Source organism: Mercenaria mercenaria, chromosome 5 (assembly GCF_021730395.1).
Source record: "Mercenaria mercenaria strain notata chromosome 5, MADL_Memer_1, whole genome shotgun sequence".
NCBI lineage: Eukaryota > Metazoa > Mollusca > Bivalvia > Venerida > Veneridae > Mercenaria > Mercenaria mercenaria.
The window spans coordinates 92,267,703-92,285,545 of NC_069365.1; the positions used below are offsets into that span (position 1 = coordinate 92,267,703).

At 34.3% G+C, this 17,843-nt stretch overlaps 1 protein-coding gene across 1 annotated transcript; it reads left to right on the forward strand.

The window, feature by feature from the left end:
- The first annotated feature begins 4,190 nt into the window (after positions 1 to 4,190).
- On the forward strand, positions 4,191 to 15,664 carry LOC123559232 (uncharacterized). Its single transcript, XM_045351036.2, has 5 exons — positions 4,191 to 4,320; positions 11,986 to 12,172; positions 13,024 to 13,139; positions 14,330 to 14,468; positions 14,905 to 15,664. The coding sequence occupies exons 1-5, from the start codon at positions 4,281 to 4,283 to the stop codon at positions 15,107 to 15,109; spliced, it is 687 nt and encodes a 228-aa protein (XP_045206971.2). The 5' UTR covers positions 4,191 to 4,280; the 3' UTR covers positions 15,110 to 15,664.
- The last annotated feature ends 2,179 nt before the right edge of the window (positions 15,665 to 17,843 follow it).

The following is a 17,843-nucleotide window of genomic DNA, read 5'->3' on the forward strand; positions in this document are numbered from 1 at the left end:
GCAAGAGTTTCCTACCTTGAAAAAAGAAATATTTGACATGCTATTAAGTACTGATAGAGCTATAATGAGTTAGACCCAACGAAGACTGTTCTATTTTAGAAGCGATGTGATTTTTTCCGAGAATACCGAATTCCGTGCATGGATGACCAAATCATAACGGCGTCTGAAGTACGAACCCGTCAATTTGACATGCAAATACCAATCCACCAACTCCCTTGTCGCAAACCAGAAGTACACTAATAAAACTTCAAATTCATGATTCCCTGAAATAGCAATAAAAAGTCCATCTAATTGCCTTGAATTTATAAAATCTTGCCTCCTACCAGCTGATGGTAGACGAGGAATGTATTTAAACGTGTTTTTCTTATTATCATTTATTTTCAATATACAATGATACATATTGAAGGTTTATTTCTTTCAAAATGAAAAATCCGGAGCCTTTAAAGTACAATGAACTGGGTATAGTAGTTTAATGAGAAATTTATATCACGTTTTACGAGTAAATTATGAAATTTGATGTGTTGAAATTTGAAATTAGAGTACTTTAGACATGACAAAATGGTGACCAGCTGGAATATTGTTGCTGTTATTGCAGTGGAAATAGAAATCTGAAATATGGAAGGCCGGTGCGCCATGCTAAATGCTAAGTGACAAATACTTAATGCAAAATGCTATTTGCCAAATGCTGAATGTCAAACGATAAATGCTAGTTGTTAATTGAGAAATCCGAAACAATGAATGCCAAGTGCTTATTTAAGAAAAGAAGTGATATATCAATGTATAAGTGCATCCTTTAAAAAGGCATTGGCCTTTGTCTGTATCAAAATCTTTTTTCTAAGCATTTTAGGAGTAAAGACTTTCGGTCCAATGTTCTTATGGTCGGTAGAGCATGTTACGGTTTCAAGTCAGACTGGTAGAATATTATATCTCTTCAGATAATTAAAAGTTATAATAATAAGGTTAAGAGATAGAAATCATTAATTTAATACATAAATTTAAAGAAGTTGTTGATTAGCATTTAGCAATAAGTATTAGCTGTTTGACATTTAGGATTTGGCATTTAGAATTAAGTATATCATATGGCATAAAGCATTTGGTATGTAGCATTTAGCATTAAGTAATGGGCATTTAGCATTCAATAACTGGCATTTAGACTTAAGTAATTGGCATTAAGCATTATCTATCTGGCACTTGGCATTTTGGCAAATAGCGTGGCGCATCGATCTTCTAGGTATGTCACAGACAGGATATGACACGAGTGTCCTTTCATATTGAACTTCTTTATCGAGTTTGATAAAATAATAAAATCCAAGGCTCTGCCAAACATTTTATCTATTTTATTAAATGAGTTTAATAATTGCAATGTGAAAAGGCACAAGTGTAAAAGTCTTTATATCACATGTAAGCTATTCTGAATATTGACCGGCAAGTCAATAAACACCTGCGACATCAAAGACATGGTTTAATATTTCAACACTTTTAATGAACTAATTTTCAAATATATATCTATGTGGCTGCAACGAAATATGGAAAACGTGAACAGGCTGAACAAAAACAAGAAGTTTAGAGAAGATATTTGACCGTAGACATACACACAAATAATACTTCAATGTTATTGATCACATGTACCGCAGTAGAATCCATTAAATACGATCATTTGCATTTAGAAAGCATTTCTGTCCGAATAATGATTTTAAAAAGTAGTTTATTTAAATGAGATCTGCAATTTGCTTAATTGAATAATATGTAATATTTCAAATTGAAAGTGCTTCATTAACTCGGGGGTAGTTTACAGATGTTAAAAAAGTAAGTGATTTATTTCATTGACTTCAGTTATTACGTTCCATGATTTTTATTTTATTTTCTTCCACGTTCAAGCGTAGTTCCGTATCAATGAGTGTTTCTTTGAAACCGTGAATTTATCACGATATGGTACGCCGTTACATTAAACCATGGAATAAAAAAGTCAGTGTTTTACGGTGTACCGTTAGGGTCATCCTGCTGTCGCAGTAGGTACACACGGTGTTACGACAGCACGATGACGAAGACGCTATTCTATGATGTCACGATGCTGGTGTTGTGATGCTGCAACAGCATGATTAACATCGTGTATACGCTCTATCATCATCGTACCATCAACAAATGTACTTTATACGGCAGTACGGCGACAGCACGATGGTCCTTACGGGCTGCCGTAGTTTTCAGAAATCAGAAAAAACAGAGCCGTGTATACAAAATATGCCTGAATTAATATTTGATGCTCAGTTCCATTAGTGATTTATGGTTATCCACCATTAAGTGGATTGAATTAATTAATGTATTTTATTGTGTTCAATTAATGTTTAGAGCTACATTGCGGTGGAGTTAATATCTGTTTTATGTCAGAACGAATTTGACGCGGGCCATGCAACTGGCTGACCTCTAGTATAAGACTTTACTTCATGTTAAAACAAAAAAAGCTGAACAGCTTCTGTGTGAATGCCTTCCATTGTCGTTGCGGAGTAATCGTTTATGTTATTTTGACTAATGCTGTTGTACTAACTTCTTACAGTTCTATACGGCTTTCAGTGTTTCTGATTTTCGTTCTGACACGGGGCTTCTAAGACCGAATGGTTCAAGTCGCTGGCGTTGGATCATTTGTCCTCACATAAGTCGGATCGACAAATGCGGATGCGATCTAGCTGGCTTTTTAAATGTCGATGGTTCTACCCAGGCAATCGCCCTTGCCTCAAATGATGTGTGGAGTCCCTATTAACTAAAGCCGTGTTGGTGTGACCAAAATCATGAAACTTTTATGGCATATTGCTTTTATCAATACCTCCACGGATCTAACAATCGCCTCGTCCAAGGATCTTACTTGCAGCCTCCTCCCGGGTATTCTTTGTTACAAAAAGTCTGCATCAGTCTGGCTCCGTTTTTTATGAAATAGCTGTGGTCAGCTCAGACGAAATCACGATTTCCAGAGGAATACCAGCTTATACAACAAAACACATTTTCATTTATGATTCTCAGCATGTATTGCAGGCGTGAAATGAATTGGTGGCGCTATTATGCAAATCAGCATTGCTGGTTGAATCAAAGCGCGGATATTAGTTTTTTTGTGGAGTTATAAGTAAATAACCCGGTTCCATTAAATTATCGCTTGATTTGTACAATAAAATGACAGAAGCTGTAAGCGCGAACACGAAATGTATTTCGTCTGCTTTTATTACGGTCGCTAAGTTTGTTAATCTGCGCGTGCTGTAGACCATTAAGTGGGATTGGAAGAGAGACCAGTATTTTTGTACATTTGTAGCTTTTCGAGGCAGAACATATTAGAAATAAAATTCCGCGAAAATAAATGCTTTTGTAGTCTGGCGCGTGCTTGACTAGCTACAATGATGTGGAAACTTTTGACTATCAATCAATGTTCGTAAAGTGGTAATCAAAGTATCAGAGGAATGTATCATTATTGAAAAGTACTCACGCGACTGAATAAAAATATAGGAGGTAGTGTTTTTAAAAAAAAAGATATATACCAACGCATATGACAATTGCATTTTCCATTTTTCAAGTGCGTCCCTTCTACGAGCAATTTGTACAAGTAAGAGAGGCCTGATGTAATATTTTTATACACCTGCGAAGAATACGATTCTATTCCTTTCTTGTGTTGAAAAACATTTTTCCTGTGTAACGTATGCAGTCACGTTTTTAAGAAGTGTTGAAAAAATATACAGATATATAGTTCGTAGGTATTTCCAATTTCCTTTGTCAGCGGAAAAAAATGTCATTTTGGCGTTGTCCGTTTGTCCGTCAGTCTTTTATGGTTTCTTTGTCTATTCGGATTCATACCGTAGTACTCCATTTTCAGATTCTCTCATATGGGCAACCAATGGCGACTTATATACCCTCCTCCTCCCCCAAAAAAACAAAACTCAATAGATGAATATTTGCTCTCATAAACATGCTCTTTTTAAGTGATTTCGGAACAAACCACGTTGGCGTATATAAACTGTACTGGTAGTCACAAATTGTTCCCAAAAGACATTTGACAGTCTGAAAGCTTTTTTTCTGAGACAAATTTTGCTTTAACTATATGATACTCCTTTCTCAGTTATCAGATTGTGAATAACTCTAGAACTTGATCGTTATATTAGACACAGCTAAAATTCACCAGATTATTTCCTGTGTGAGAGTTCTGGTTGGAGAGATTTCCTGAAAAATATATATTGTTATTTTATCCGCAGACTACCGCATGATAAACATCATCCAAAAGGACTACAAATGTTTGATTGGAGATAATGAATATTTTCGCGAGCCAATTGACTGAACTTTGTTTTGGTAAGCATTTTTAAAATAATTATTTCTAATTTTCCATATTATACGAACCTAACTAGTTTTAGTGTAGAGTGGCCATAGATGTTATACATAACAATAATGCTTTTATTTATTTATTTTTAGTTGAGATGAATTTGTTTTGATGAGTTTTTCATGTTTAAGAATATTTTTTTTTTTTTAATTTTTATTTTAGCAAAGATTGAAATTTCCTTTGAAGGGTTCGTATCATTGACTTAGGTAAAATATTTTCATTGGTCAGAAACCGTAAAAATAAGATGTATGAATTTTACATATATAAAACTACACTTGTAGTATATAAACTATATAGAAAATATAGATCTAAAGCGAAATCATAAAAATAAACACGAAATTTGATCCTTTATCTGCCAACAAAGTTCTATTTGTGAATTATGATTTTATTATGCATTAAAAAAGTGGCTAAAATACTTTAAGACAGTCCTATTCAAGTATTTCAGTAGCTGAAAAGAACGTGCACAATCTACAAAAGCGTTGTTTGAACTATTAGATAATAGTAAACAAATGAATGAATGAATGAATGAATGAATGAATGAATGAATGAGTGAATGAGTGAGTGAGTGAGTGAAAGGATGAATGAATGAATGCTTTCTTGGCTGTTTTTCATATTTCTCACGGAAGATATAAATAATTCTTTAAAATTTAGGTTACAACGATAAGTGAAATCGTGATTTTTTTCGAACTTTGTTTCCTAACTTACTCTGAGACTAAGTATGAATTTATTAAATGTATAGATAGCTGTCATGGTGGTATATGAATGTTTCCCAACAACTCTTTCAATACAAATATGTAGAAAACTCACTTGACGTTGTTAAACAAATTAGGACTAATCGAGCCGAAATGCATACAAACGGAACATAAAACGAACAGTGAGTTATTTGTGAGTGGCAGCGCGATAAGAAGGATCAAGTTCTATCTATCAAATGTCATGTATTTTATGGAAGCAATTTCCACATGAAAGGCTCAGCGACGAAACTAGCTCCAAAAATGTCGTAATTTGACATAGAACGATTGTTTATCGTCTTGTTGCACGCAGACTGTTGTTAGATGATTAAATACATAAAATATTCTAAGATTCATAGAGTTGTTCCTTATTTATTTGATTGTTTGTTGTCCGTTCCGAACCTTACATCAATTTAAAATATTGTATAATCGTCTTTTCACATTTCCCCCCCATCCGTTTGATTGAAGAACTATTTAAAGAAAACTTATGCTATTTGCTATTTCTGTCAGTTGTTAGTACACCGGTGTCTGTTTGGGTTGTATGTGAGTGAACTGTAGTGCAAGTCGCATTTCCTTTTAATTAAGTACCCAAAGAAACAAAGTAGCCCTCCCTAAAAAGAGGGGAAATACACCCACCCCAACACCGACAAAAAAACCAAAACAATGCGACAGGCATTCACGAATCAAATGTCACTAGAACTGAAACGTTTCCGTCCTCTGATAGATACGACGGTCTTCCTGTTAGTGACAGAGTTTGTTTTAATTTTTCTGCCTACGTTAAGGAGAAACTTCATGTTTTATTACATTGTCCCGCATTTTACAATACTATTCATATAGATTTACTGAAAGAAGCTTGTAGAATCAATATAAATTTCACAGCTTTAATGATACGGGGAAAGTAGCTTTTTTGCTGACAAATCAAGAAATAGCTTTATTATGTGCGAAAACTTGTTTTAGTATTTTAAGAAGGAGAAATCTTTTATATCATTGAATAGTTATAAATGTATAAATACGTATATACGATGTACTAACTTGTACTAACTTGGTCGTACAGTTTAATAAAATGTACTAAAACTTGTTATGCTTATAAAAATTAGTCTGAAAAATTAAAGTGAATTTTAAGATATTTTTAGCTACTTGTGAATAGATTATAGTCTCTCATATTTCTGATTAGAAAGGTTTGCATGTTTTAATGTCTGATGTTATTTTAATTTATTATGAAAAGTGAGACTTTAATAAACATATCTTATCTTACAATTTTACATTGTTTTCATAAAGGTACTGAAATATTTTTTGTTGCATACGTGCGCGATGATAAAAATGTTATACGATTCTGTGCAAATTGTGACAGGTTTGTGACAGATTTGCAAATTTAAATATTTTAAATAAGTGTATCACAGGCTATGTATGTAGCCCACGTATGAAATACCGGTATGTCTTTAAAAATCTTGTATCAAATCTCACATTTTTGAACCTTTTTCTAAATGGTTGACTTGGAACAACATGTTTTTATATAGATTAGCCTCTTTTTCAAGGATGATGTTGATCCGACTTGACTCAATGTAATTAACTATGACTATATAGGAGACACTGAAAACTGTACTTAAAATTCTTCAAGCACATGAAGTATAATCATTATATCACGACACTGACCAATATCTCTAACGCCAGGACGACACGTATGCCTATGAATCAAAGAGGATTGATCACCTTAAAGTATTTTTTCTCTGCATATTCACTTTAAAATCTATCTGTTTTATTTCCAGATGATAAAATTTTGATTACTGATTACACTAATGAATTCATTAACGCACAAAACGATGTCGCAGAAAATCATCGTCTATGTCAAAGAGCGAAGTTGTTTTTTATCAATCAAAGGGAAATAACTCTGATGTTGATATTTATATTCTGTCTAGGTAATAACACACTAAATAGTTGTTGTTCTTTATTCTATATAAAATTGTCCTATTTCCAATGACCGCAGCACACATCAGGACCCATTTTAAATGTCTGTAACTTACATTTTCTTGAAGAATATTGTCAATGCTAACTAAAAATCAAAAGAAAAGTGGGGTCATGTTTGATGCAAGAAAAATAATTTCAGTCAAACACACAAACTGCAAAATCAGCTAAAAAATGAGACCCCAAATTATACTGGTGGTGAATGATCTAAGTTTCCATGAAAATTTTTGTCATGTTGTTATTTCATTATGAAAATGCTACCTACAGGTCAAGCATAGATCTGTCATGTGATTTTAGCAAAAAAAAAAAATGCAAAGAAAATAAGGAAAATAGCTCTACAGAGCAAAAAAAAAACTGAGGACTATTTGTATCCGCCATTATGCGCCATTTTTTTCGCGCCATTTTTCTATTTAGTGTCTGTATGCCTCTAGATTAGCTAAAACGCACCACCGGTGAAAACATACAAACATTTAACGTATAACATCAACAAAAAATAATATACTATGATAAAAAAGATCAACAAAATGAACATATCATTCGAACTAGGGGCGATAACTATTATATTAGTACTTTGATTTAACAACATTTACAGGGAATCAACTGTAAGTGACTACAAACACCCGCCAGCTTAGCTCAAGATTGCAGCGTCGCGAGTTCGATCCCCGGCCGAGGGATATGTTCTCCGTGACGACACATGAACAACGCTAAAACTATAACCATTTGCGGGATATGATAAAAACATAAATCAACAAAAGGATCGAGTCCAATTATATTGGACGGGCTACTGCCAGGTGCCAATTCACGTGCGCTATCCCACTACTGTCCAACACGGGAACTTTTGCCTGCTGTGTTTCCACCCTGGGCCGGTACGTTCCTCCTTAGACAACCTGGAACACCCAGGCTCCCCCGAGTGTCCCATATTGATGCCAGACTTAGTGCGGACGCCCGATCGACATTGGCAGACTGACAGTAGGGCTCCCACCCTCAAACCGTCCACAGACCCCGGCCTCTAAGTAGCTAGATTACAGGAGTACGCCAACACTCCCAGCCGATAGTGTATGTCGCTGAATGGACTTATAAACCTAACTTATACGATCCATATTTTTCTTTTTCTTTTTTTTTTTATTTAAAGAAATTCTTGGTAAATGTTTGAATTAAAGTAAAAAACTGCTTTGTACCTCTCTCTCTGAGAATCAATGTGGAAAAGAACGAAGGTGCGAGAATCACCCGCTTATATAGGAGCTATACTTAGCAGGTCACTTGACCATAAATGATGTCATTTTTGCCGGATAAAGCGTTTAACCTTTAGACGGTTAAGCGGAATATTGTACATTGTTTTTACATAGAAACTGAAATAATGATACGTGTTCTTTTTATCGCATACGTGCGCGAAGAAGAAAACGTCATACGTTTCTGGATTTGCACATCTAAATATTTAAATACTTGTATCCCGTCTATATGACCATAGGCTAAGTATGCAGTCTAAGTATGACATATGTGTTTACAATCTTATATTAAATCTCAATTTTTTAACATTTTCCTAAATGGTTGACTTAGAACAAGATGTTTGTTCTTTTTGTAAATATTTTGAAATATTTCTAGGTGTAGCTTCGTTTACAAAAATGATGTCGACCCGACGTGAAACTTTACGAATACAGGCTATTTTTTATCCAGACATTGACAAATTTACCAGTTGTGTTCAGAATACTTATTTTAACGAACTTTGTGTCATTCTTCGACTCTTGTTTAAGTAGCGTGTCTTCTACAGCACACAGTTTTTTGAAGAGCTGTTTAAGTGATGTGTCAGTGTATTTCTCCTACAAAAAGGGAAAAAAAATGTTTTGATAATTTTCGCTGATCACAGGATATTGAAATCGTTAAAGCTTAGACTGAAACTGAAAAGACACTGAGCCATATCACTGACACTAGTACGGCACCACAACTTGAAAATAAGCCTATGAATCTATAAGGGTTGATCATAAAGGTTTTTCTCTATGTACAGTCATCGAATACTGGCAGTTACTTTCGGAGAACAGGTTTGTAATGGTACAGAATCTAGGAACACTGGTAAGAATAATTGCCTGCCATTACATTCAAACATCACACCAAATAGCAATTGAATGTGATTAACAACTAAAACTACAAGGTATTTTATTGAAAAACAAGTCGTTACTATTTCATTAAAGGACAATATTTAGTGAAGATTCTGAATGAATTTGCTGGCAACCATACTCTTGGTTATACAACAATTTACATAAGATATCATAGACAGACAGACAGAAAGACGGACGGAGGGACACACATACATTGCTTAATACCACATTCCTTTGCGGAATATGATAAAAAAAGGATCGAGTCCAGCTATATTGGACGGGCTATTGTCAGGTATCAATTCACGTGCGCTATCCCACTACTGTCCAACACGGGAACTTTTGCCTGCTGTGTTTCCACCCTGGGCCGATACGTTCCTCCTTAGACAACCTGGACCACATAGGCTCCCCCGAGTGTCCCATATTGATGCCAGACTTAGTGCGGACGCCCGATCGACAATGACAGACTGACAGTAGGGCTCCCACCCTCAAACCGTCCTCAGACCCCGGCCTCCAAGTAGCTGGATTACAGGAGTACGCCAACACTCCCAGCCGATAGTGAATGTCGCTAAATGGACTTATAAACCTAACTTATACGATCCATATTTTTCTTTTTCTTTTTTTTTATTTTAACATTTTCTTTTAAAGAAAGTGACATTAGCAAAAAAATATATTTATACAATATATATTTTTCTAAATATTGAATTCTTTAATCGAAAACTTGTGCACTGATGTTAACATCACATGTTTCTGTGTAAATTGTGACAGATTTGCACACGTGTAGGCTACGTTGGCAAATGTCGTAATATGTGTGTACAATCGTTCATCATAACCTTTTTTTTTTAAATAGATGAAGGGGAACAACGTGCTTATTTGGTAAACTATCTAGAAATATATGTATTTCCTCGTTTTTCAAAATTGTTGACCCGATTTTAAACTCAATAAGTATTGATATATCATAGGCGACCTTATATTAATTTAGGCATAAATTCATTTTGATGGTAATTTTTATTGACATGATCAGTAAAGACTTTGTGTCAGACCGCGACTTTCATTTTTGTAGTGTGTGGCTTTTGAAGAAAAAAGTTCTGGGTTAAGGCATTCATTCATAGTGACATTTTTGCCAGGTATGAATTATACAACAGCGTATATAATCATTATATACAAAATACATATAAATGCTTTTCATAGTTTTTAATCAGATTTAGGACACTTTAATTAAACATGAAAAAGAATGTGTCTTTTACCAACAGTAATAACAGTATGTGCTTTTATCAATCAAAAACAGAAAAAAAATATTCGAATTCAGTTTTGATAGAAGAGGATGCATTTTTTACAAGTAAGAAAAAAGAGATAGGTGGGTAACGTGTTTTAAACAATAAGAAGAAGAAATGTTATATTATCTAGTTATTTTAGTTATAGCAAAAAAATAAAAATAAATAAATGAATAAATAAATAAATGAACAACGTTGCTCCAGTTAGTCGACCCAATAATTGTTTTTTTCTAAAGTAAGCATACAAACACAAGAATTAATATGCTTTGGCATTGAATTAATTAAACACAAAAATGCTCATCGCAAATTAAAATTGAACAAATGTTATATAATTACGGCTCTTTTTGCGTAGATATTTACATTACTGACGTTTTCATACCACCACTAGCAGTTCATGGAAAAAAAACCAAAAAAAAAACAAGATTGTCCTTTGAGTTAAATATCGACTTTTTTTTATTGAAAACATGGTTTATAGGTCACCGCTAAATTTCGGAGGTAGACGTCAATTTACGGAAGATAACGATCAAAGGTACAAGATTATCGATTTTTCAAATAAGGTTACAACACACTAAATAGCTGTTCTTCTTTATTCTATATAAAATTGACTATTTCCAATGGCCGCAGCACACATCAGGACCCATTTTAAAATTCTGCAACTTACATTTTCTTGAAGAATATTGTCAGTGCTGAATAAAAATCAAAAGAAAAGTGGGGGTCATGTTTGATGCAAGAAAAATAGTTTCAGTCAAACACACAAACTGCAAAATCAGCTAAAAAAATGAGACCCCAAATTGCAGTGGTGGTGTATGATCTAAGTTTCCACGAAAAATTCTGTCATGTAGTTATTTCAGTATGAAAGTGCTACCTACATGTAAAGCATAGATCTGTCATGTGATTTCAGCAATAACACTGCAAAGAAATTAAGGAAAATAGCTCTACAGAGCAAAAAAGCTGAGGACTATTTGAATCCGACATTATGCGACTACCATTTTTTCTCTCTCGCCATTTTTCCTATTTAGTGTCTGTATGCCATAAGGCTTATCTGCAGTTGCATTTAGTATGTTCAGCATGTTTTAAATATACAAATATTTTACAAGTAAGAACGAAGAAAAATATAACAATATACAATGTATTCATATGAGCCGTGCCATGGGAAAACCAACATAGTGGGTGTGCGACCAGCATGGATCCAGACCAGCCTGCGCATCCGCGCAGTCTGGTCAGGCTCCATGCTGTTCGCTTTTAAAGCCTATTGGAATTGGAGAAACTGTTAGCGAACAGCATGGAGCCTGACCAGACTGCGCGGATGCGCAGGCTGGTCTGGATCCATGCTGGTCGCACACCCACTATGTTGGTTTTCCCATGGCACGGCTCATATAATGGATTCATTACAAGTGTTGAAAAGGTTTTACATTTGTTTGTCAATTGTATGTTTAAAAGTGTCTTCTAAAAGATGCAAAATTTGTTTTAGATCAACAACTTTTTTTTTGATAATTATAATATGTTATTTACCTTTTAAATACAAAGAAATCTATGTCGATTCTCATACAAATTCATTTTTCGCAACATCTTATCTTTTCCAGTTTACTTCATCGGAATGTGCCTTTTCTCTGTATCTGCCTATATGAATGGCACTTGTAGTTCGAAGGTGATTGGTAGAAAGGAGACAGCCTGTTTTGCTCAGTACAATCTCACAGATGCATTTGTAGACGGGCTGCCACAACCTGCAGCACTCACTTATTTTACACATAATATGGTTAACCTATGCGGGTAAGACTAAAATTTCGACTCAGTGGCTGTGATTGTGTAGGAAACTTTTAACATTTAGTCTGCTGGCGGCAAGTTATTTTGCTTTTGCGACCACTGCAGACCAAGATCAACCTGCACATGATCATGGTCTGCACTGCAGTAAAATTTTCATTGAACACCCTCCGAATGATAAATGGTACTGTCCAATTGAACGATGGACCATATCATTTTAGAAACTTAGCATGTAGACTGGTTTTTGATGTAATAACGGCATGAAAAGTTTTTGTTGCGTTTCAGCAGTATACATAATTGTATCCATTATTTCAGCACAATTTACCACATCATTTAGCGTCGAAATGGTGACATATTGTCAAAGCTTTTAACAACGAAAATGTATACAGAAACAAACCGAGTTTGTCACAAACGATCCCGTAACATTTTTGCATTCGATTTCGTTCAAGTTGATATGCGAATATTCAAATTATTCAGTATATCACTCATTTCATGCAATGATTATCCTTCAATTGCCTCCTTTTTGAAGATATACATGATATGTACAGCTGTATGCATACAAGTATACGTCACATGTATTTACTCGGGGTAGTTGTTAATCGTCATAACATTAAATAAATGATTAAAATTGAAAATTTATCATGAATACTGAAAAAAAGGAGTAATGAAATGGTATTCGTATTCAATTTCGTAAATCGTACGATCGTACGATATTTTAATTCTGTGAATACAATGCATACAAATATACTGTAATATTTGAATTATTTGTTTTGCAAAATTGTAAAATTATGAGTATGTTTTTGTTTTGTTTTGTCGAACTTAAATACATGGAACTGTTATTTTAGATTTTTCTGTTTCAGGAATCTCATCAACATAACATCATGTTTAGAAGAAGCCATGTCCCCCTGTAAAAATCCATACTTCGACTTTGGTTCCTACAGAAACACATTACAGAAAATCTGTCTGAACAGAAAGTGTAAGTTCTATTTCGTATTATATCTAAAATAGATTAGCTTACCAGTAAACTTGAAAAAATTTGGTCACACATATAAAGGAGACCAGTAGATATGTGTCATATGGTATTGTTTTGACATGGAGATCTGGATAATGTGACAGATACATCAGTTCGTACTATTTTTGGTTGCGGGTTTATCCCGCTACCAAAGTTAAAGTGTATTTCTGACAATTATAGCATCTTTATTTTATTCCGAATCACATCCAAAGGATGTTCATGTGCTACACAAAATAGTCCCATTCATGAACAATGTGGATGAATTATCAATGGACAAGCAGTTCTTATTCAACCTTTATCCACTCACACTAACCATTTAGATTATATAAGATCTATAAATGATAAGGTATTCCAGCCCATGGTTACATCACAAGCTAGGTCAGACAGAGTTCATCTTAGATATGAGGCACATTAAATTTGTATTTGTTTCTCATTCATGTATATTCATAGACTGGCATTTAAACAGAAAATAAATCTACCAAAACCCGCATCCATCAGACATTTCAAGGCTTTGATTATACTAGTAGGAAGTATCGACCACTTACGACCTTATAACTCGAGACTGTCGACTTAGACACAAACATTTCTCATTTTGTTCAACTAATAATACAAATCAGTCCTTTAGTTCGCCGCATCTGAATCCTTGTTTGTAGACTATATGAAGGCAATGTATACACTGTATACGAAAGCGCTGATGTGACGTGAAAAACAGCTTTATCTCGGCCGGCCACATAGATATACAATTCATGTATACGAAATCGAAAAATGAAAACAATTACCACTAAATGACATTTTGCAATTCGTTTACTTGAATTTTCTTATGACTTGTAGCCAAAAGATAAATCTCTTTCATATCTCGGGTCACATCTTGGTCTCCAGTGTGCTTCTGTACTCGTATGCTTGCAAGAAATAATCGATGTCTTAGATAGTTTTACGGCCGCGCAACCACATTTTTCTCTCCGACATTGGTCTTTAAAGGTCTGACAGTACTGTTATTCTTCCTATGATGGATTTATGTAAATTTTCCTTCACTCCGCATAACCGCATTTTATGTCATATATGGCAACAATAATTTATTGCGAAATACTTGTACCCTTTCAGCCGAAACAGACATATTGATGGGATACAAATTATACTTTTTTTCGTTGTTTCAGTATTTTCAGAGGCGGAGATATACTGCGAAATGACAGATACCTTAACTACATGTGTAAGTCAGTATCATAAAGAGGTTCAGGAGCTAAAATACCACATATATCTGGACCAGTCTGAAATTCCACTTGGTGATTTTTGCACGTAGGTAGATATATTCTTAAGAAATGGTTCTCGGTTAAGCAGTTTCCATTTCAGTATGAAATACAGGGTGTGTGTGGGGTGGGTGTTAATGTTTAAACAGTTAATACATTTTTCGTACCGATATGGAAACTACTTAGAGCGCTGTATATACAAAATGTTAACAGTTTTTTTTTGTCTTTCATTCACTTTGTTTTGACTGACTCAGTACCACCAACAGTCTTTTATAAAACTTATGACGTCGCATCACAACGCACGCTTCCAATGGACAAATTCTGATAAAACCACTTGTCACATACAGCGGCGCGATTTATGTTGAAAGACATTTTTGCCTCTGAAACTCACCTTTAAGATCAACAGTTTGAGGAGTAACTCATATGTAATACACCACGAAAGTTGTTACAAATAAATGATATCGTTCTTCTTCCTTTATTTTCAGTGTTCTTCGAAACACAGGGAACTGTATCCATATCAACGAAACCAGAGACTGTATACGTGTAAGGAGCGAGTTTCTGACGTCATTATACAGAGGAAGATTCATGCCGTCCGTGTGTTCCAACAAGCCCGATGACGCTATGAATGGAAGTGGAAGAATTCATCTTTTAGCTTTATGCTATATATTTCTTTTGTATTTTTCGACATAAGCCGTTTTGATTTGAAGTTTGATTTAAACTGAGGCAATAAAAGAAAAAGGATTAGGCAACGTTTTTAATCTGTAGCCTGCTAAATTTCTAACATGGACTGGTCCATCATTCAATATAGGCAGTACCATTTATTATTTGAAGAGATGTTCACTGCAAATTTACTGACTGAATAGCGAACAGTACAGACCATGATCAGCCTGCACGCACGTGCAGGCTGATTTTGATCTGCACAGGTCGAAAAGGCAGAATCACTTGCAGCCAGCAGGTTTAAAGTTAAAACTTGTTTTCTCAAAGAAAAATTGTACCACTTTCCAACGAACTTCTGGGCATATGTATATATAATTTTCATGTCGATATATTGTCTGTGTGTTCAAGTTCCACATCCCTTTAAAAGTCTTTAAGTGTAAAATTTTACTGTAAATATATTTCTGCTTGCTATGTTTCTTATATTATACATACAGGTTTTGATACCTCTCATATCACACCAGTTCTGGAAGCGGACTGTACTCATAAAAATCTCTTTATACATTCTTTATATTTGTATAATAATGCTTATCTGAGCAGGCTCATCATTTCTTTATTGCTGTATCTCTTTGTATTGTATTTGTATCAATTACGAAAGTACATGTAAATAAACTTATTTCCATACTCTCAGTATCTATTTACTATTGATTACATTTTGCTTTTAACCCTTAATGTCTGCTTGTGCCTTGAATACAGTAGCAGCTTAGCCTGCATTATCACACGTAGAATTGACGAATACATTATATATATTTTTACACTTAGAGACTTTAAAAAACGCCTCATCCATATATGGCTTTTTTTTTAATTTTTGCATCTTGTATGCAAATATTTTGATATTCGCTTATTATTATTCATTAAATCCGATCCAGTATGGTGGTGGCTTCCTTAGCAGCACTTCATGTGTAACCATTGTCAGATGTGCACGTGCAGCTCGTGTTGTCAATTAATATACAAAATTCACAGTACGCTAAAAATGTTATGACATAATGAAGTTGATTATAACTATTCGAACAACCAATTTTCCGCCATTTTTTCCGATCTGTGATTAAATTAACGATTTATGCGACAACAGCAAACAACATCAAGTTAAGTTCACACTGGACATGCTTCGATCTAGGCTTCCGTGTTTGACCCTATCATGTGAACGTTGAAAAAAAACGCCAACTTCACCAACCAACATTGGTGTTTTCCTATGTAAAAAAAATCAACTTGACCTTAAAATATAAATGGCAGTACCGAGTTGAGGTAAATGTTGAGGACGTAATATGTACTTGCTTTAAGTAGTTATCTCCCTTGTCTATTCGATACAAATGTACATTTGTTTTTGAAATCGACATCCATTAACTAACATAGGGCAATATTGTGAGCACATTTAATATCCAAATAATAAAATAAATGACGGATTTTATTGTGGGAAAATAGTTTGCCGCAACTAAAGATCTCTAAGGAGTCTCGTAGCTAACATTCTATTATGGGGGATACACCTTGCGTAAATTGACTAAAGTTCGTTTCTTTTTTTATATATCTGTAATAACATGACCTTCGAAAATCGTTTAAAAGTTAACCAAAACATGACACTAACCTATTTTAACTGGTCAAATACAAACGAAGCATTTAAGGTCGAAATATCAGCAATTACCTTGTCAATGGTGGATAATGGTGTCGTTCCACTTTACAGGAGAGAACCAAGTCGTTTATATATAGGATGGGTGGGCCAATGACTCGGTGGTTAGACAACAAAATGATAACGATGGCTCCCACACAATTTTATTGAATATATAAAAATGCAAGCACACATCAGATATAATATCTGAATTTAAGCGCTCTGTACACCAAGCGTACAAAATAGAATGCTTTTTTTGAACACTGATGAAATTTTGTCTCGGTTTTAATTTATGTACAGTTTTCAATTTAAAATTCTTGCAGTTATGGCCGTAATTTTAAAACAAGAACAAAAATACATTAATAACAATTTAAAACTTGTGATACAAGATGACAACTCTCTTCAGGAGGAACCACCAATAAAAGAAAACAAAGCTCTGTCTCAGAATGGAAAACTAAATATATATTATAAGGGAGGAATTTGTATTTTCTTTCAAGTCAGAGATGTAATTGGAATAGTTCTGCACGTTCTCAGTCAAATATTGTTTTTAACAATTCGAAGGAATCGTGATCTACCATGAAAATTTATCCTTTAAGAATGACATAGACTTTTGTTTGATTTTTGGTTGTACTGGCTGACCTCAAGAAAGCTTTAGTAATGGATCTCTATGGAAAAATGACAATGTTTTTGATATTTTTCATGAGCAGAACAGGTCCTGCTATGTATTCTTATAACTGTCATTTGCTTATTTTCTATGATATTGTCAAAATAAAATGTACAATTCTATGTGATAACTTTTGAGATATTTGCTTATGACCTATGAAATCTCAATTTAGAAGGTGCTTTCATAACATTATTTGGAATCAGTTCGTCTGCAGAGAGTATGGTTACTAAATTTAATCTTTAGATTGTTATTTAACGTTGCTATACTTTCGTCCGTTAAACCGATAGTACCACACGTTTCTGTGCTGGTACAAGGTTTACTCTTTAGTTTCACTTACAACGAAAACTGAAATTCAGTACACTGTGTTCAAAGTTCAAATGTTATCAAAATGTTTCCCTTTTCCCCTATTGAAGAAAATATTTTTCTGAATGCCTACACCTTAA

Excerpts from the sequence above, each read along its gene's own strand:
- LOC123559232 (XM_045351036.2), top strand. The coding sequence starts at position 4,281 with ATGAATATTTTCGCGAGCCAATTGACTGAACTTTGTTTTG. Across the intron at positions 4,321-11,985 it reads ATTGACTGAACTTTGTTTTG|TTTACTTCATCGGAATGTGC; the intron begins GTAAGCATTTTT and ends TATCTTTTCCAG. Across the intron at positions 13,140-14,329 it reads AATCTGTCTGAACAGAAAGT|TATTTTCAGAGGCGGAGATA; the intron begins GTAAGTTCTATT and ends TCGTTGTTTCAG.